General features: G+C 54.7%; 1 protein-coding gene across 3 annotated transcripts in view; it reads right to left on the minus strand.

Annotated features, from left to right (window-relative positions):
• LOC121350942 (myosin phosphatase Rho-interacting protein-like) overlaps nucleotides 1–19,898 on the minus strand; it is a 73,603-nt gene that overhangs the window by 49,158 nt on the left and 4,547 nt on the right. For all 3 annotated transcript variants that reach the window (XM_041462737.1, XM_041462735.1, XM_041462736.1), the window contains exons 2-3: nucleotides 13,138–13,215; nucleotides 11,269–11,334 (exon numbers count right to left, since the gene is read on the minus strand). In XM_041462737.1, the coding sequence (XP_041318671.1) occupies nucleotides 11,269–11,334; nucleotides 13,138–13,215 (144 nt within the window). The remainder of the gene's footprint in view (nucleotides 1–11,268; nucleotides 11,335–13,137; nucleotides 13,216–19,898) is intronic.

Genomic DNA, 19,898 nt, shown 5'->3' on the forward strand with positions numbered 1-19,898 from the left:
CCTCAGCACTGGTGTCTGACCCTCTAGGTCCTCACAGCATGGACAAATCCAGGAGCCTTTCAGGGAAGCTTGCAACCACAGATATGCACATTCTGCTTCCAGTGCTGCTGGAGAGGAAGAGGGAGAGATACAGGAAACACTGGCACCATGATGGGAAGGACAGCAAGGTCCCACCACGGTGGGGTATCCAAAGGCTTCTCTGAGCTGCTATCCTGGCTGTTTGTGGACCAAACTAAAAGCCAAATGTTGTACAAAGAGCTTGGAGCATCTGCTCGAGTCCTATCCCAACTCTCTGGGGACCAAAGCAGAAGCCCAGAAATGCACAGGCATTTGTCAGTCCTGCAGTGCCAAAGGCACCACCTTGCTGCCCTGCAAACCCAGAAGTTACTCTTCCCTCTTGCTCTATGGGATTTAGATGCATTTAAAATGCAAAATGTCCTCCTCCCCTCCGAGAAGGGGGGTGGGAGGACTACACGATAGCAGATCCGACCCCATCTGCTCACAGCTGCCAGCCTGGCATCTTCCCTGCTCCCAGATGCACAGGCACAACAGCCAAGGGGAAGCAAATATCTGCAGCCTTCCAGCAAGTTGTCATGGTAATCAGCCCGATGGCAAAATCCTGGCAAGACCACAGACAGACCAGACCTTGGTGCAGAGATCATGACAGGAGTTCCCTGGAGAGGGAACTGCAGTCGTTTGGAGGTGGGAAGGAAAAACGGGCTTCATTTGCATCTTGATACTTGAATCTTAAATTGCACTGTTCCAAATTGGCCTTGTCAACTTTATCCTCCACCCCCGGTGTAGGAGACGAGTCCCAGGTGGTCCCTGCACCGCGTGCCAGGCACACATGTGCAGGAGCTCAGCACCACCTCGGTGCTCACAGCCTCCACAGCAGCAAGGGGATTCACCAAACAGCAACCACAGCTCCCTAAGGTCACACACACACAAAGATGGCCATACACACAGTGATGCCAGTTTTGGACACAGCTCAGGAGGAGGAAAGCTTGGATCGAGGCAGGATGACCTCTACCCATGTTGGCCAGCCCCAGTTCCAGCTGGAACTGGATTTCTGCTTCATGGGAGTGAGGGAACATGACCAAGGTAATTGTCATCCAAGGAAAGCAGCAAACTAGATCAATCAAATCCCTGTACCTCCCACTAAGTAAACACATCTCCCTTCCAGCCTAGAGGGAAAGGAGGGACAGGTCTCCTCCCTAGCCATCCCACAACCTCTCCTGCAAATGCAACCAAGCAGAGGAATCACTCCAAAGACACAGGGACAGACCGAGCCATCAGTAGCACCACAGCCATGAAGAGCCGTCTCCAGCAGCCATTGTCTGGAGTTCTGGATAATTTCAGGCCCTGCAGCCACCATGGTGGGGTATCCCACCTTCACTCCCCAGGACTGTCAATACAGGGTCTTGTCCTGGCACTCAATAACTGCAGAGGGGGAGAAGACAGCCCTGGGGATCAGCAGCACCAGATCCACCGGAGGCTCGGGCAACTCCCACGGGCGCAGATGCTTCAGTGGAAGTTCTTGAATCCGGCCAAATTAGTCTGGAAATCTCATTATTCCCCAGCGCCGCTCTTATGAGCTTTGCAGAGCTTCCTGCCGGGCTGGGAATACCAGGAGGCCGGGCTCCCAGGGCGCTTGGGGTCTGCAGCTGGAGGTGTGGGGGCCTACCCAAGCCAAAGAGGTTGGCTTGGCTTGGCCAACCAAGCAGCAGCCACATCCTGCACTCCACACCCCTACAGAAAACCCCACACTCACTCTGTGTTGCTTCCAGCAACTTCCAGACCAGCTTGACCCTGCAGACCTTTCCAACAGCCAAGGTGATGGCTGGAGAGAGTTTTCCAAACTTTGACCACTGGCCATCCCACCAAATGGTACAAAATGTGAGCCTTCTGGGCAGTTCCAAGGAGAAAAGTTCCCAAGAGGCACACACACACATTGTGGGGGAAGGAGACCACCCAGCAGCAGCTTGAGCTGGGCTTTGCTGCCACAGGCAGGATGTAGTGGAGGCACTAACACTGATAGCAAAGAGCTGTCCTGGCCAGGCAGGCACCACCAGGTTCAAAGGCAAGTGGCACCTGGGGTAAGAAGTGCTTTAAATGCTCAGGAAAAATTCACAACTAACACAAAGCGCTGCTGGAACCGTCCCAGGGTAGCAGCATTTTCTTCCCAAACCTGCTGCTCACATCTGGCTCCTGTAGAGGAGTACAGGGAGAGGAGAGAGCTCACAGCCATGTGCTGCTCCCAACTCCTCCTTTGGGAGCAGCTGTGCAATCCCAGCAGAGGGGAGCAATCTGGGGCTAGGGCATGTGAGGGGGATGAGCACAAGAGGTTTCTTCATGGCCCATGCCTGGGATGACAGACTTCACTCCCCCCAGCACTGGCCTGTACGTGGCATTAACCACCCATGCAAGGCAAACATCCCCTCCCTCCACACATCTGCTCCATCCATAATCCCTGCTGTCCCTCCCCTAACGGGAAAGCAGCCAGGAAAGTGAACCAAAACCCTAATTATATCCCAGTAGCTCCCCAGCGCCCTGGTGATCCCCGTGACTTTAGCGATGCGATCGCAGCAGGGCTGATGAAATGTGGAGGAAAGGGCCGAAGCTGGGTGTGCTCCAAAACCCCACCTTTCTCTCCAGTCACACCATCACAACAGGTGGAAATCCCGTATGAGCTCAGGATGCTGCTGGGACACTTCTAAAACCACACTGTGTGCCTGTTCCCTCTGTCTCCTCTGCCCAAGGACCAGTCACCCACAGCAAAGGGAACGGGGAGGAGAGTGGGGACAGCCATGGGTCACAGTGGGACAGCAGCCCACGGCCTCACTGCAGCTTCCCAGGGCTCTGCTTGGCCATAAAATCATGGAGAGCCACAGCTACAGCACCTGGAGCCACAGCACCCAAGGCCTGGGGGGTGCAAGAGCCAAGACCCCCAGAATCATGTCACAGAACGGTTTGGGTTGGAAAGGACCTTAAAGTTCATCCAGTTCCAGCCCCTTGCATGGGCAGGGACACCTTCCACTAGACCAGGCTGCTCCAAGCCCCATGCAACCCATCCTTGGACACTTCCAGGGATGGAGCAGCCACGGCTTCTCTGGGCAACTGTGCCACCCTCACAGGGAAGAATTTCCTCCGTGCAGCCCCATAGCAAGGGGTGCCATGGCAGCAGAGATGTGGCACAGCCATGGGGTGCATGCCAGGAAAACACAGTGGGGAAAAAACCTCAATGGAAGTGGGACCTTCCCCAGCTCCTGGAGCACCCCAAGCTCCACATGCAGCACCTCTCTCCTGCAGCAGCACAAGAGGAGCCGTGCTGCTGTGGGAGCAGAGCACAAGGCTGTTAACACACTCCCACAAACCAGCTCCTGGATCGGATCCTGCAGGAAGGAGGTGAAGGGTAAGTGAAGTTGCTGCACACGTGATTTACCTATGGTAATTTCAACTTTCAGCAAAGCTGTCTGGCTGTTTTATCTCGTTGCCTGTTTGCAGTCAGACTTCAATGACTGCAGGGAAGAGCCTCCTGTGTAGCTTTGAAGAAACAGGGCAAAATAAAAAGCTCTTACAAAATACATATTACCAAGAGCACATTCACACGCTTTTACCTGGTCCTCCATAAAGGAAAAACAGTATTTTGACGGCATTTTTTTTTCTACTTTCGTATCTTGTAACCTATGGTAAGTAAATGAGCAAGACCAATAATCAAATATGCCTGGAAATTCTCATTTTTCACCTTAAAACAGCACAGACAAAAGGGGGAAGACTCCTGCAAAACCCCTGCGCCTGGTAACCCTGAGAAAAGCTGTTTACAAAACCTCACTGAAGACCTCAGCTTGTCTCCACGCAAGTTTTAACCTGACGTCCCTTTTACAGCCTCCAAACCTGATGAATAATTCATGCCTGGGATAAAGCAGAAATATCATATTCACCAATGCTTACCTAACAGAGAAACAAAGATTGCAAATAAGTAATTTATTAACCCCGAACCGTGTTGCTGCTTGAACAGAGGGCACAACTCAGCTTTTGATGGAAAAATCACTCCTGAGCCGAGGCAAGAGCACGCTGAGACCCCCGTTCTCACCACGCTCCAGCACAAACACGCCTTGTCCTGGACTCGGTGAGATGCCAGTGGGGGAAAGCCCCCAGGAGCAAGGCTGGGAGCTGCCACCCTCCTCCTCCTCCTCCTCGGGGGTCGCAGTTGCCCCTGCTCCAGTGGGAAGCCCACAACCCCGCACTCGCCCACGGCTCCAGCCGCTTTCTCAGGCATTCCAAAATTTGGCCGGAGTCTCTTTTTGCAGCACGCCCCCCTCCACGGCTGGACGCCTGCCTAATTGCGTATTTATTTATTTCTGCATTTTCCCAGCTCCCCGCACACACTGGCGCAGGGTGGGGGGGGGAAGCCAAGGCCGGCTCCCAATGTAGACATTAAAAAAAAAATAAAAAAAAAGAAAAAGAAAACCAAAAAAAGAGGGAGTGCAGCTCCCCACATTCCCCGGAGGGTGGGAGGAAGCAGGGAAGCGCAGGGCTGGCTGGGAGAGGGGTGGGAGCGGGGGGCAGGAAGGGGGGACGCCAGCGGCATCGCCCACCCCCTTTGCTTTGTGCGCGCTTGGGGAAATTAAAAATAGCTGCGTCCAAAGAGTGGCTGCAAGCGCCACAAAGAGCGTGTTGAGCGGAGGCAGCTGCAAGCTATTTGCTGCCCCTGGTAATCAGCATCTCGGCTTGCAGAACCCCTCCGGCCCCCCCAGCCCCTTCCTCCCCTGCCAGAAGCTGCCGCTGCCTTTCTCCAACCCACATATGTCATGTCAACAATCAATGAATGCAGGATCTCTGCCGGGGAAAAAAAGGGGGAATGCGCTTTGATTTTTGGAGCAGCTTTGTTGCCTTGTTCCATTCATGTCCTCGTCCTCCTCTCTGAGCTGTCACTGAGGGGTTTGCAGCACTGAATCCCACCAGTCAGTGCCAGGATACCACATGATCCTCAGCAGGAAGAGGGATGTGCCAGCTGCTGGGATGCTGCTGCTTCTAGGAGCAGGGAAAGGGATGCTATCACCCAGCATCACCCAACCTGCAGCCCACAGCCCACTGGTGGTCCTCACCGACCTGATACGGTGGAAAGAATTAAACCCAACCCCATCCCCACCACATGGCTGCAGCTGGTGGGCTCAGGGATGTTCTGCAGGCACCGCGAAAAAACTGTGGTTTTGTTGGTTCATTGGGTGGCTTGGTCATTCACGTGTGCACTGGTATGGCCCCCCCAAGGGACTAGGGGATGCTTGGGAGCCCAGCACTGCCCTGGCTCAGAAAGAGCTGGGATCAGGCACCCACTGCTGCCCCTTCCCCTGCTGCCTGGGGGGACCACGGGGCCCATGCCAGGGTAACTGCTCAGCCTTAGCTGTGTCATTTCACTGCCAGTCCTGACATCTTCCCTCCTAAATGCCATCAGAGCTTGATTTCCACATTAACCTTTTCCAGTAGATACAACTTTTCCTTCACCAAAAGCCCACAGCCAGGCTGGAAGCCACAGCTCCAGGAGTCACAAAGGAACTGCAGCTGCTGCAAGTGCCTGTTTCACTCTGCTCCCCCACGAACAAGATAAATGCAATCTAAACTCCAGCTCACTTCCCTCACTGCTCTGGCACACGTCTTCTACAGAAACATCTTTGCTAGGTCCCGAGGGATGAGGAGTGGGGAAAAAGCAGAAGGATGGAGCCACTTGAACCTGTCCTTGCTGCTCAGCCTAAGAGCAATTCCAGCTTTGTGGCTCGCCCTGCAGAAGACAATAGGGGCTGTGTTGTTTCCAGGAAGGAAGCACCTGGGCCAGGTCATCAAAGCAGCTTGTGTTAGGAGGTCACTGGCTGCATCGAGCTTTCAACTCCACTTTCATCCTCTTTCTGCCTGTTAACTCCCAAACCTCCCACCATGGATTGCTTCCCACCAGAGCCTCTCCTGAGAGGGTCCTGCAGCCACAAAATGTCCTTCTTGGGGGGCTTGGATGTGGACAACAGTGTTCTCCAAAGCTCACAATAAACCCAGGCACTTTTGGGGCCCGATGATGTCCCTGGCAATTGTCAGTTGCCAGGACTCATGACGCAGCCATCCTGGAGGAGAGCTTCCTACTCCTTCAGCCCCCTCCCAAATTCTCCTGCTGCTGCTCAGCAGTTTTACCTTCCCAAACTAAAAGACATAAACCAGAAGAAGGCTCAGCAAATGTAGGGAACCATTCCTGGAGGAGCCCGGGGTGTCCTGACAGCAGGACCCACCTCTCACAGCAACTGGGGCCAGACACTTGGAGCAGAGAGAAATGGGAAGACATGAACACCCCAAAGGCACAGTTATGGGATCCCCACACCCAGCCCCAGTAATGACACTTGCATCAGCATCAAGACAGACAATATAAAAACACAAATGAAGATTTGTGTATCCTCCTCTCACCCTCTTCAAGGCTGCTTGGTCCTGACTTCAGCAATGTCCCAGGGAATGAGTTCCCAGGGCTCCCTGTAGGTTCATGGACTTTTTTCCCCCAAATCAGTATTGAAAATTAAACACAACAAATTCCTCAAAGATCTCTGAGGTCTGTTCAGAGTCACCAGCACTTGTGCTGTCTCTGCAGCTCCTCTAGAGCAGTCACAATGATGTACTTTGTCCCCTCTCCCTTGCACCCTGATTTCAGGTGTCCCTTTCCTGCCCAGCTTCCCTGAAGGAGAAAGGATCTCTGCTTCCCAATTTTCCCATCATTTCCTTATGTCTACTGCATCATCTATGAGATACACACCAAATATCCCACATAAAAACTCACAGATCATTGTCCACCCTGACTTGACTACATCCAGTCTTGAAAAAAAACTGGGATGGGGGGGTCCCTGTCACCGTCTGAGCCTCACACAGTCACTCCCACCCAGCCTTTCTGTCTCTGCTTACTTTAAATGTTAAACATGCTTTGATTCAAGCCAAAAGCTTTTTATGCTAAACAGAAACTGAAAGTCTTGATCTGGCAAACAGAGGCACTGGCAAAATTGTGTCCCCACTGGGGATGAGCGGAATGGGGTCTGTAAAGCCTGGTGCTCCCACGGAGGAGGGGGCAGGGAGAGCTTGGAAACACTTAAATGGCAAAATGTGTGGAAAAAGTAAGGACAGAGAGGCCAGGATGTTTAAGGTTCGTTTTTAATCCCTGCCAATGAATTTCAATTCTGTGCCAAAACTGAAGTAAACTGCTTTGATCTAAAAAGGAGGGGGAAAACACACACACGGGCTCTCGGCTCCTTAAAACAATACAGATGACAAAGGAGGTAACTACAATGAAAATCAACACAGCACAGCTCTGCTGACAGTGACATTTTAAAATGCCCCTTTCCTCCAAATAAAGAGGTGTTTGGACAGGGGTGAATTAGGAAACAATAATCACACAGGTCTGTGGATCACAGCATCAGCAAGCATGCATCCCTTCCTCTGATCCCTGTCCAGCTGCCACCAATGCTTACACCATTCTCTTTTTTTACCCATTTATCAGTTCCTTAGGTTTCTGTGGCCAGGAGTGGAGCCTGGGGCTGAGCAGGTCTCCAGATGTGACCCCACAGCCCTGCTGTGTAGTGCCAGACCTCCCACCTCTGAGCTGGCCTCTCTTCTCCTATTTATACACCCAGCCCAGGGGTCCCACTGCTCCCTAACCATTCCCAGATGCCAGGCTGGCCTCACTCTGCATCTCACCCCAGTCCCATCAGCTCCCAGCTCCCTCCTGACCTTCCTCCCTGCCATCACAGGCTGGAGCAGGGATGTCTGCTCCATTGTGCTGAGGTTAATTACATTATGATCCCTCTGAGTTCCTGATTTAGGAGCAGGACCACCCTGCTGTGAGCTCGGGAAGGGTCTGCAACACCACCATGGAGGACACAACCATCCAACCCCAGCAAACTTTGGTATTGAGGTGGCTGACTACTGGTTCAAGCATCCTTCTAGATCCCTTCCCAATTTCACAAAGCAATTCGACTCCAGCAAGTAACAGGAAGAGCAGAGATAGAGCTCACACATTTCATCAAGCTAGGAAGTGCCAGACACAGACTGAGGTCATTTTGTTGCAAAATGGGTATGTCATGCCCAGGGATGCTCCTCCTGAATCCCTGCAGGGAAACTATAAGAGCCCATCCAGAAGATGCTCTCAACTTGCCTCTCATCCACAGCACCAGCGAGTTTGAGATGCTCCCAGACAAGCCTGAATTTTGTCTTGTTTTCAAACCAGCATATGCACAAAGCAAAAAGCCTCTAAATTAATAGTCTCAGCTACCAAAAGGAAGCCTGATGTGACAGGAGAATATCCCCAGGGAGGATGCAAAATGCCAACCTAGTATAAATCCCAGCTCAAGAGAAGCGACACAGGGGTAAACTGAGGCACGGAGACAAGGCCTGGCTTGGACATGCAGTGATTCATTAAGAAGCTAGCCTGGAGATCCAGACCCACTCCTCTGCCTGGATCCATCCCCAGGCAGAGCCTGAGGCCACGGGCCCACCTGCAGGCCGAGGGAGGGACATGGCAGCGCTCTCCATCCCCACAAACCCCTCCTGCCTTTCCATTCCCACGCAGGCGGGCTCTATTTATAGAGACCTCGGCCGCTAATTATAGATCACAGCAATCAAAACAAAGGCAGGCAAAAGCTCTGCACTTGCCACTCGCTGGCTCTGGCCCCTGAGCCCGGCACTATTCTTGTGGCAGCTCCCCAGTCCCAACCAAAACTTCCCAGACCGCCCCAGCACCGCAGAGCCGGGCTGCTCTCCCACGGCAGTGGTTTCACTGGAGACCACAGGGTGTTTTACCAGGAGAACTGAAACTTGTCCTTGGACACTCACAACACAGCAGCTCAACCCCAAGCCTGTTCTTTCCTGCTTTCCCTCAATAAGAGTGGCTTTGTCATCCTCCAGTTGCTCCAGAGAAGCATCAGCCCCTGTCATCATCAGACCCAGCATGAAGGTTTATCAAACAGCAGAAGGAAGCCACCATCAGGGTGCAATTGTGGATGTTCAGGATGGGAAGGCATCCCCAAGTGATCACAGAACCTCCACATCCACCCACAGTTGGGAGGCAGGAATTTCTGCAGGTCTGAGCAGGCTCAGCTTAGCCAGGGCTCGGCAGAGCTGGGAACAGCTGCTGGCATGGTCCCTGCAGAGGGAAGGGGGTGGGATCTCCTGGGCATTCCCAGTAGCCAGGCTGGATCTGGTGTCACCAACTGCACCCAGCCTGAAAGAGGGAGACCCCAGGGAGAGAGTCTGGCAGCTCAGCATGGTCCAAGGGGATGAAGGTCCAGAGCTGTGCAAATTCTCCCCATTGCAGCCATCATGCAGAACTCATTTTGTTTTCAGACTGGAACCACGGCAGAGCAAGGACAGACAGAACTGACACACAGAAAGAAGGTGGGCAAGCAGAAGCACAGACTCAGGATCAGCTCTGGGATATCCCTGGGCAGATCTCAGGAGAGAACAGGACAAGCAGGACAGCTGGTGCCTGCTTGTCCCACCTTCCACGCCCAAAATGCTCCAATCCAACACCAAACTTTACCCATCCCATGGCAAAAGGCTCCCTGGGCCCAATGCTGCCACTCACATCTCTGGGGACTCCCTAAGGTCTCGTCAACTTGGGCTTGTGTTTTGAGCTGCCCCTCCACACCCCACTGCCCTCCAACCTGCTGGGAGCCAGGAGCAGAACCTCCCTGGCCACGCATAGGAATGTCTCCACCAGCACCACCAGCCCAGGACTCCCCTCCCAGGCTCACTCCTTCTTCCAATTCCACTTTTAGTAAGAGCAGAAATTGCCAAACCCACAAAATTAATGTCTGAAAGGTTCAAGCAGAGCCATTCAATCCCAGCCTGCCACTGCCTGGGAGGTCTCCTGTTGCGTCAGACCCTCCTGGGATCCATCACACCACAAGTGGCCATGGGGCAGCGAGTGCAGGAGCCAGCACAGTGTTGTCACACTGCCCAGGACACCATCCCATGCTGCACATGTGTACCTTCCCTTTTTGTTTGTATTTTTCCATTTCCTCCCTTCTCAAGGGGAAAAAGCCCAACAGGTGCCTGGAGAACTGCGGGATGCTCCTGCTGTCCTCTGGGTGCTCTCTGTCCCCTGTGGCACAGGGCTGGGTCACTGCCTGTCTGCTGCTGCCCAGATGTGGCAGAACCTGGGGCAGGTCAACCTCCTCAGGATGCAAAACAGCAAAAAAATATTCTAGATTGTGTTTCCCAGCATTCCTGCACCTCTACCCTCAGACTGGAGAACCTCCCTACTCCACCCAGACACAAAGCACCCTCCTGTCAGTGTAGGACAAGAAACACCAGCCCTGTGCAGAGCCAGGATGCTGACACTGAAAATGTATTAAAGCCTCCACTGCTCCTACCCAAGACATTTAAATTATTTAGGGCACTTGGACCAACCCCAAGTAAAAATACAAACAAACACAGCATGAAATCTGAGCCACACTCGCCGAGCCTCCTCATTCCACGGTGCCCTCACAGGAGGTACTGGAGGAGGACCAAAGCACAGTGACCTCGCAGGGAGCCTCCCTGCCAAAGACAAAGGTCCCCATGTGTCCCTGTCCCACAGGTGTGCTCTCTCCAGCTGGCATCCTGAGCCTCCTGCCCAGGCAGATCCCAGCACAGGGTGTTCACTGTGCCAGCCTGCTCAGCCTCGGGCACCCTCCCGTGGGCTTTCCTTAGCCAGCAGGATAGATCAGCAGTCCTGGGTGCTCCTGGGACTGACCTACTGGGCTCTTCAGCTCCACTCTGCAGCTCACAGTGAATGGGTTTGCCTTCCTTTGATCCCCTTTTACTGATGGGAACAGTGCTGGTGACAAGCTGCAGCTCCAGGGCGGGCAGGCGGTGGGAAGGCGTTCCAGCTGACCTACTTTCCATGGGCATCGCTAGGCAGGGCCTCCTTCTCGGACACTGCCGAGGTGATTCACCACAACCAAAACCCAGCTGGCACTGGGAAACTGGGCACAAAGGAGGGGGAACAACCTTGGGGACCCCCTTCAGCACTTCCTGCCAGTGTGGGATCTGTCAGCAACTGATGAATCCCATGCCAGGAGGGACTCGCACACCTCCAAAACACCCACCCATCCTCTGCAGAGTGTCTACTGAGCTCCCACACAAATCCAGCCTGGCACAGAGTCAAACCCAGCGAGCACAAGTCTCCTCCAGCTTGGCAGAGCACTCCAAGGGCAGCAGATAACCCAGCTGATCCCCAGAGCCTGGACAGAGCCGGGCAGCACTCACCATCTCGTCGAGGGCATAGCGCAGCAGCCCATGCTCGTAGAGGATGAAGAAGCGACGCTGCCATTTCTGCAAGAGAAGACATCGAGGTGGGTCATGGCAGTGCCCACCAGCCCCTGGGCCTTGCTGGGAGCACTGGAGCTGCACATCACCTGGCAGGGCTCTGCCAAAGGTATGTGTGCCCCAGCGCACATTGCCCAATGCTGACTGCCCTGAGCTCTGGCAGCCTTGAGACCTTGACCATTCCCTGGGGAGCCTGTTCAGAGCTGATCACCCTCTGGGGGAAGAACCGTTTCCTAATAACCAAACTAAACCTCTCATGACTCAGGTTCATTCCATGAATACTAGGAACATCAGAAGGACCCCCAAACTAAATGCTCTGAGCCCTCAGCTTCATCCTGCACCATCTATTCCAGCATGCAGTGCTGGAGGGTAACAGAGTGTCATGTCAGATGTCCCCCAGCAGCACATGAGCTCAGTTTGGATGGTGGCTGCACTCCTGGCATGGCTCTGCCCAGGCAATCCTGGCACCATGCCAGCACTGCTGCCTCTGCAGCTGCACAGCAAATCAGATTGGAGAACTGATCTGGCTGGAAAACTGCTTTTTTTTTTTTTCATGTGTGCCAGGTTTTTTTCAGCCAAGAGCAAAAACTGGTTGAGCAGGCTGAAATAAAAAAGTCCTGGATTCATAGCCCCAGTGCAGCAATTCTTATCTCACTTTTCTCAGCCCTTCGGGCAAAGTCCAGGGTGCTCAGGGACAAGCAGAACTACAGAGGACCTTGTGGACCTCCACAAGCCCTAGCTTAGCAGGCAGCCTGGGTTCTGGGGAGAGCCAGGTCCCATGCCCCCTTTATGTCAGGCCAGCAAGCCTATGACAAGCTGTGACTCCAAATAACGACCCATATACCCCAGGCTGAACTCAGAACCCAATTCTTCTTCATTCGGGAGCAATTTTTTTATTACAAACAGCTCCCAGAACATTTTGGCTGCATGACAGAGGGTTCACGGACCATTGCCATCCCTCCCACACACAAGACAGCCCCATCCTGGCAGTCTCAGCAGCAAGCTCCCTGCAAGACAAGCTTGGGGACAGGCTGCAAGTCCTCATCACAAACCAGCAGTGAAAGGACATCAGCCTGACCACATCCTTCTGAGCCTCACAAACCCCAACACAGGAAAGTGGGGGATGCTCCAACCCCACAGGATGTTGCTGTTTCTGCTAAGCATGAGAAAACCCCTTTGGGAAGAAGCTGAGTGTGTTCTGCTCTGTCTGCAGGTCCCTGCTGCCAGCACTTGGCTTCAGAGCTCTGCAGGGTTAGAGCAAATGGGAACCACCACTCAGCCCCTTCCTTGCTGCAGGACCTGCCTGACATCAGCATATCCACACTAGGGGATGGGATGCAGCCTCCCTTTAGAGCTCTGGGCATGCCCATGATGAGCTGCAGAAAATATAGTAGCTGTTTCCAAGCCCCGAAGGAAAACTGGGAGCCTTTCTGATGGTCACAGCACAGTTCAGAGTCACACAGCCCACACCCCACTGGCCTAAGCACCTTCCTTGGCAGCATGGCACGTGTCAGGCAAACCAGAGCAGCATCAAAACATCAAAAAGCAAAAGCAACAAGCAATAAAATTGCACAGACTGAGCCTGACCTGCACCTGCAGTGCCCCAGGCTGCTGCCCAGCACGGGAGACCGTGCATCCCAGAGAAGGCATTCCAGCCTTGCTTCCTCATTTGCACAAGAGAAAGGGAGCATGGAGGTGCCTTCAGCACTCCCAGGGTCACAGCCACCCCCATGGGCAGGGACAGCCCTTGCTGCTACTCCTGCCACCCCCACCAACGTCATGGGGAGGGGATGTCTCAGTTTCACTCACCCGAGAGCGATGGACGGGGTTGTCAAAGTCCGTTCCTTCCGGGGCCAGCAGCAGCCAGCCACCATAAATGGGTTTGGCCTGCAAAGAAACAGCAGAGAAACACTCACACACAGTGGAAAACAGCTCAATGCGGATCAGCACCACAGGGAATCGATGGTTAGGGACCACGGGAAACTGCAGCAGCCCCAGCACGAAGGCAGCTGTGTGAGCTCAGCCTCCTGCACGCAGGCAAACTCAGCCTTCCCAGTGCAGGGAACGTGGTGTCTGATGGCAACCCGTGGTGTGACACACACTGTGTGCCAACGGGACTGAGACGAGGACTCGGGAGGAGGCAAACCTCAGCCACAAACTCCAAACACAGCTGCTCCTGCATGGCACCGTGCCCGGAGTACCAACCTCCCGGGTGCTGCCGAGCGGCAGAGCCCATCCCCACCGCGGCTCTTCCCGTCGCCATCGGCAGCGTGCCTCTACTCCAAAGCAAAAACACACTCCAAAGGAGAGCTCGATGTTTTCCGTTCGTTAATTAAGAGAGGAAAAACTACCCAGCGCTGGCAGTTCTCCAGCTCCCAGCCGCTTCCCGTGCTGTGCACATCCAACTCCTGCTTCCCTGCAGGGGCAGCCCCTGCCAGCCCGCTCCCCCCGCCAGCAGCGTCCAGCGGCCCACGGCGAGCACACAGGAAGGTCAGAGCCAGGAGGAGGGAAAACAGCTCATTCAGCCAGCCGGGAAGAGAAAGGGAAAGAATACTCGGAAAGAACCTTGCAGCACTGCCGTATGTCAGTGGAAAAAAAAATATCCAGGCTCTTTGCACCGGTGGCTTGGATGCAGAAGTGTCCAGGGTGAAGCTGACCCATGCCACGGCAAGCGGTGGGATGGGGATGGGCACCGGGCATGTCCTCCCACGCAAACTCCAGCGGGCACCGCTCCCGCTGCCTTGTCAAGCTGTAAACGATGAGCCAACACCTGGCAAGGGCTGGGCCAAATCCTGCTGCAAGACTGGCAAGACATTGCCACACCAGCAAGGCGGCTCCACAGATACCAAGAGAGACCAGGAGGGAGGAAACTCAGAGCAGAGCCAGCTCCAGGAGACCCTGGGTGTGGGAACACTGCTTTCCACCATGGAACATCCATGCACGTCCATCCTGCCCCAGCCAAAAAGTCACAAGGACACACACTCCCAGCTCTTCTCTAACTGATTCAGTTAATCTTGTTTCTTTCATTCTTTTCAGTTTCTTAAAGTTTAAAACTGTTTCCAATTCAGTACCTCCCCTAGATTCCTTCTGCCAGTTTCTGTGGTTTAGTAATGTTAAAAAAAAGTTTCCCCTCTGGAAAAATCCCTGCAAACAATAGAAGAAACTGCCTATGCACCAGAAACTGTCAAATACATGAAGCACTGAGTAAGCAAACTGGAAACACGCCGGAGGAGACCTTTTACTGTTTATAAAGTGAAAAGAAATAACAAAATCTCTTATCCCCTCCACAATATGACATACCAGCTCGAGGTGTTGCTCTCCCAGCAGCTGGGAAAACATGATTTGAGAAGACCTTCCTTCCTTTCCCCTTTAAATGAGATTTAAACCAATGAAAACAAAGCGCTGGGATTGGGATCCAATTTGGGGGAGTTAGGGGGGCCCAGGGCACCCCTACAGCTGTTCCCACGACCACAGTGGGTGTGCAGAAAAACATCTATGTGCACCACAACCCTCCCTGGGTTTGGCAAAGGGGCAAAGCCCCCCATCACCCCTGCCCAGCTCACCTGGATGCTGCTGCCCTGCTCGCCCGTGGCCCCCATGCCACCTCCAGCTGCTCGGCACCGCTCTGCGCCCAGCTCGGTGCCCGACTCCGTGCCGCCCACGCTGCCAGCGCCCCGCAGGTGAGCCATGCTCTGCCACTCCCCCGGCACACCCCGCCCCGCGCCCCCACCCAAAGCCGCCCGTGACGCATCCGTGCCCACGCGATGGGAGGACTCTGGAGCGGGGGATCCCAATGCTCCCTGCCATGCTGGGATGTGGCCACGGCCACCCGCGTGGGCTGGGAACAGCCAGACATCCCAAATGTCTCTTGTGTTTCACAGGGGAAAAGCAGAATTGCAAATCTCAAATGATGACACAACAGAGACCCTTCAGTAGGTCACTGTGACGAGAAATGGGGTCCACGAATTCCCGTGAGAGAATCTGGGGTGAGTGCTGAGCAGCTGGGGCTTGGGAAGATCTTAGGAGTGGCCTCCACCATGCAGGAACAAGAGGATGACAGTGACAACAGCATGTGACATCCCCAATGCTTGGCACCAACACACCAGGGCAGCACCCTGGTGATGCTCTGGACAGCTGAGCTGCAGGCAGGGCTCAGCTCTCCTCCTTCCCCCAGTTTTCCCCTCTATGCCCCAGCACAGCTCCTCACCAAGATCTAGTGCTCAACCTAGCAAAGCCTCATGAGCAAACTCTCTCCCTGACCCAAGCCACAGCACTGCAGCCACACAGCCACTGAGCACCCCACAACATCCTGCCTGTGTGACAAGCACAGGCAGGTCCCAGTGACACACCAGGGACAAACTAACTGTGAAATCAACAGGGGACATCATCACCAGGGCCAGCAGCAAGCAACCTTAACCCAGTATTACAGGCATGAAATCCTGCCCGACCTCAGCCTGGCTCACACCCCCCAGCAGACATTATTTTGCCTTCAGCCATTCCAATTTTAGCTCAAACTGTCTGTAAATAAACACCGAGCACCTGAAATACACACCCTGAACACAGAGCACGGTCATTTCTGTACCAGCATCATAAAAAAACCACCAGTGGGCTACACTTATTTTGGCAGAAGCATCCAATTCCAGATATTGAAACCAAAATAGCTGAAAGGTATGAATTAGAGCCAGGCAGCGTGGGCAGCCTGGTTCCACCCATCAACAAATGAACACGCAGCAGCGCTTTTTAAAGCCAACCCAAAACAAGCTCCTGCTAAAACCAAGCAAATGCCCAGAAAGATACAAGCATAAATGAAAGGGATATGAATTAGCACACGAAGTATCTGAAACAAGCTCATCACACCTGCATTGGAATGGCCCTGGAATGAAGCAAGGTTTAAAATAAACCCGATGTGGGAGGCAGGTCCAGGGGGTGCTGGAGCACCAGGATGGAGCTGGAATCACACGTCCTTTCCACTGGCTTGGCTTCCTCTGGAAAGCTCCTCAAGAGGAAGAAAAGGCAACAACCACCACTGAGCAAGATCTCAAAGCAAAAATTCCCTCTTCCAAGGAGATTTGTCCAACTTCACATTTAGGAATGGTGTTAGAAACAACCCCAGGGTTCCCAGGATGCCTTTGACCACGCAGGGCCCTGTTTGCCTCCTGGCAGCTCCGGTGATATCCAAAGGGCAGCTCCACGTAGTTTCTCCACAGGTAGCAGCCACACAGGGTGCTCAGGCACTGGGTGGGTGGCTTTGCTTTTATCCAGAAGGTACCTGGCTGGAGGGTGAGCCACAAAATGCTGTGGGAAAGCAGAGTGGAGAGCGGCTGCTGATGGAGCTGGGGTGGGGTGACGCTCACCCCACCATCACGTGAGAGGTGCGGCCGGTTTGCAGCCCCACAGTGCCCAGTTCCATCCCTGGGACTGCTGGAGGCTGACTCAGGCAGAAACACCCCCACGTCACCACTCCGCTTCCTGTCACACCTCTGGGAGTGTCCAGGTATCGGATCCCACCTTTGATCCGACACTGGAGCTGGGCTGTGGGGCACACCAGCACCTCACCTGCCTCTCAGGGCACTGTTCCAGCCACTGCTTCCATCCCCTCAGGCCTACAGTGCATCCAGGGGGAGGACGTTGCCTCCAGCCCAGAGCCAGCAGCACGGCGGGTGGGAGGAAGCGGAGAAGGAAGCGGCCCCAGCTGGGTTTACACAAAGCTGTCAGGCTGCTGTGCTGATGCTGCCCAGGCATGGACAAACCACCCCAACCAGCTCCACCAGCACTGGGAACACAATTCCCAGCAGACGGGGAACTGGGCTTGAAGGACGTGCAGAGCCACTCATCACTTCCCAAAGCCCATGGTGATAGAGGAACCCCTGCACACCCACAGGGCACCCGCTTCCAGAGGGCAGGATGGGTCACAGGAGCGTGGCAGCCCATGGAGCGCCAAGTCACACGGCTGGAGGTGGGCTGTGACACCAACCAGCTGCCTGCTGGGACAAGCTTTCACACCTCCTGTGTTTTTGATGGCACCTTCAGCTCTTCCCTCCCCACACAAACCAGCCAGGCACACAGGATGCAGCAGAGCCACACTGCGCTGGCCTCCCAGTGCTGCAGGAGTTCACTGCACAGGGTGGAACAGCAGAGTTCTACCAACACCCACATCCCCTCTTAGGGTCCAGACTCAACCCCACAGCAGAGTAGCCACATCCTCGCTGGGGTGCTGGACACCTGGGTGAGCTGGGATGCCCCACAGGCAGTGCCCACCCACCCCACATGTTCTGAGGGAAGCCCGAATCCATTGCCGGGAGAGACTCCTGGCTCCGAGCGCGTGGCGGGAGGGATAATCTGTTTAGGCTGCCGGCAGACGTAATCAGCCTGTCTCGGGTGGAGGCAGGGCTTGTTTTGTTCAGGCTTGGCAACTGAGCGGGAAGGGGAAGAAAAATGGATTGTTGCATCGGAGCTTTAGGCTCTGCCTCCAGCGCTGGGAGCACAGAGCCCTGTGCACCAGGGAAGTGATGCAAGGGCTTCCAGCAGCCCTACGAAAGAATGATGTACCCAACCTGACCCAGGCTGTGGGTGGATCCAAGGTGGAACTTGCTCCATCACCTTTATGGGTCAGCCCCAATATTAACCCAAGGAGCCTCTCTGACAGCAGCGCCTGCTGCTTCCCACACCCAGGGGAGCACAACGGGGTGACAGCTCTCATCCAGACCCAGAGAGGGGGGACAGTAAGGTCATCGTTGCCTGTGTGCTGTCTCCTGATCCACTCAGAGCTCCCCAGAGGCAGGGACCCGTTTCTGGCACAGTTCAAGGAGAAAGTCACCATGAATACTGTGGTTGCAACCTCAAAAGAGGAAATCTGGGCCGTTCCAGCTCCACTCTGCTCACAGTTTTGCACACCTTGGAGCCAAGAGAACATCGCTGATGGATGAGTCGGAGCAGCCGTCACTCGGCAGGAATGGGGAAGGTGACACGGTGTTCAGGGAGGGAGTGGGATGCAATAGCCAAGCAGGCGTTCCTGCCCACAGCATGGCTTCTAGGAACTGAGACAGGCATCACTTGACATTCTGTGTGTTCCCAGGGGGATGGCAGATGGAGACCCACCGGAGACCGTGACCGCGGCTGTCAGGAGGCTCTGCAAACACTGCTGTGCAAATCCATGCTCCAGCAGCAATCCCAAGGGCCAGGATGAAGCCCAGCCTCAGTAGTTAAGCTGCTTACATCCCTGTTTTCCTGCCTCTACAATATTTCCCCTCTGCTGTCTGTCACCTGGTGATGCCAAACCCCAGTGCAGAGGCTGCAGTGCTGCCTCTGAGCATCCATGACCATTCCTGAAGCAGAAGCACTCTCCTATCCCCCAGATCTTCATCCAAGTGGCTGCTCACTGCCCCTGGGCTCAGCCCAAACAGTGCTTTTTCCAGGACAAGACCTGGGCAGCTCCTGGAAGCTACCTTGGATGATGGGGAGAGTCCCCTCTCCATCTGTATCCTGCTCTTCTGCCAAAACACATTTGCACAAGGTCACTGCCAGAGCTGCAAATCCCAGGCTAGGATTTCACCACCAACACATCTCCACATGCAGCACAAGGCCAAACCTGGACAGACTGGACTTGGGGCACAAGGAGCACGAAGTGCCACTGCCATGGGCCAGCTGGTGGGCACTGTGCATGGCACAGCCCTCCTGGCACAACGCTAGCACCGACCCAGGTGCCGGCAAATCCCAAAGGACAGAGCTGCCCCAACAATTTGCTGTGTGGGCAGTGGGAGTGACCGACCGACCAGAGGAACAGGAAGAGGAAAGGTTGAATTCACCCTCCATGCAAACAGCCGGCCCCATTCTGCAAACACCCCTGGTCCCAGGGCTGTGCTTGGGTCCGAGAGCTGTCAGAGCAAGAGCTGGCAGAGCCGGCTGCGGCACGCACAGGGAATCGGTCAAACAGCAACAAAACGAAGCAGGACAGAATGGACTTTGCAATTCCAGCTCCTTCTCGAGCAGCCCTGAAGCCGGTGTGCCTGGCAGCAAGCAGGCGTATCTAACCACTTCCCACCACTGGCCTGCCTCAGCGCCTGGGAGAAGCCGCAACATCTCTCCACAGTGCTGGAGAGGGGATTTATCACTTTGTCGGCTGCCGGCGCAGATAAGGTGCGGCGCCATGCAAAAACCCAGCAGCAAGTGAGTGTGAGCAAAGGGGACGGTTCTCCAGCACCCAAAGGCGCCGCCACGTCCCTTCCCTTGGGCCAGGCGGAGGTTCAAGTGCACCCCAAATCAACACCAGCATCCAACACAGCTTCTGAGTGCCCGCTGCCCTCCCTGCCTGCACGTCACTGCCCAAGGATGGGACGCTGCCCATAGGGCAGAGCCACCATGAGCCTGCTCCCCAAGCCCCCTTGGCTGTGCCCTCCAAGTCCTTGCCCTCCACAGCCACCAAAAGAGGCAAATTTGACATTTGCAGAGAAATCTCCCCCTGTTCAGTGCTAATAATCAGTCAAGTAGAGGCGGATTTTTGCAGCATGATACAAGCAGCAGGGAGCAGGGAATGCAAGTGCGGGGGCTGCTTTCCAGGAAAATGGGGGCTT

The sequence above is a fragment of the Pyrgilauda ruficollis genome, unplaced genomic scaffold (assembly GCF_017590135.1).
Source record: "Pyrgilauda ruficollis isolate IOZ18807 unplaced genomic scaffold, ASM1759013v1 scaffold16, whole genome shotgun sequence".
NCBI lineage: Eukaryota > Metazoa > Chordata > Aves > Passeriformes > Passeridae > Pyrgilauda > Pyrgilauda ruficollis.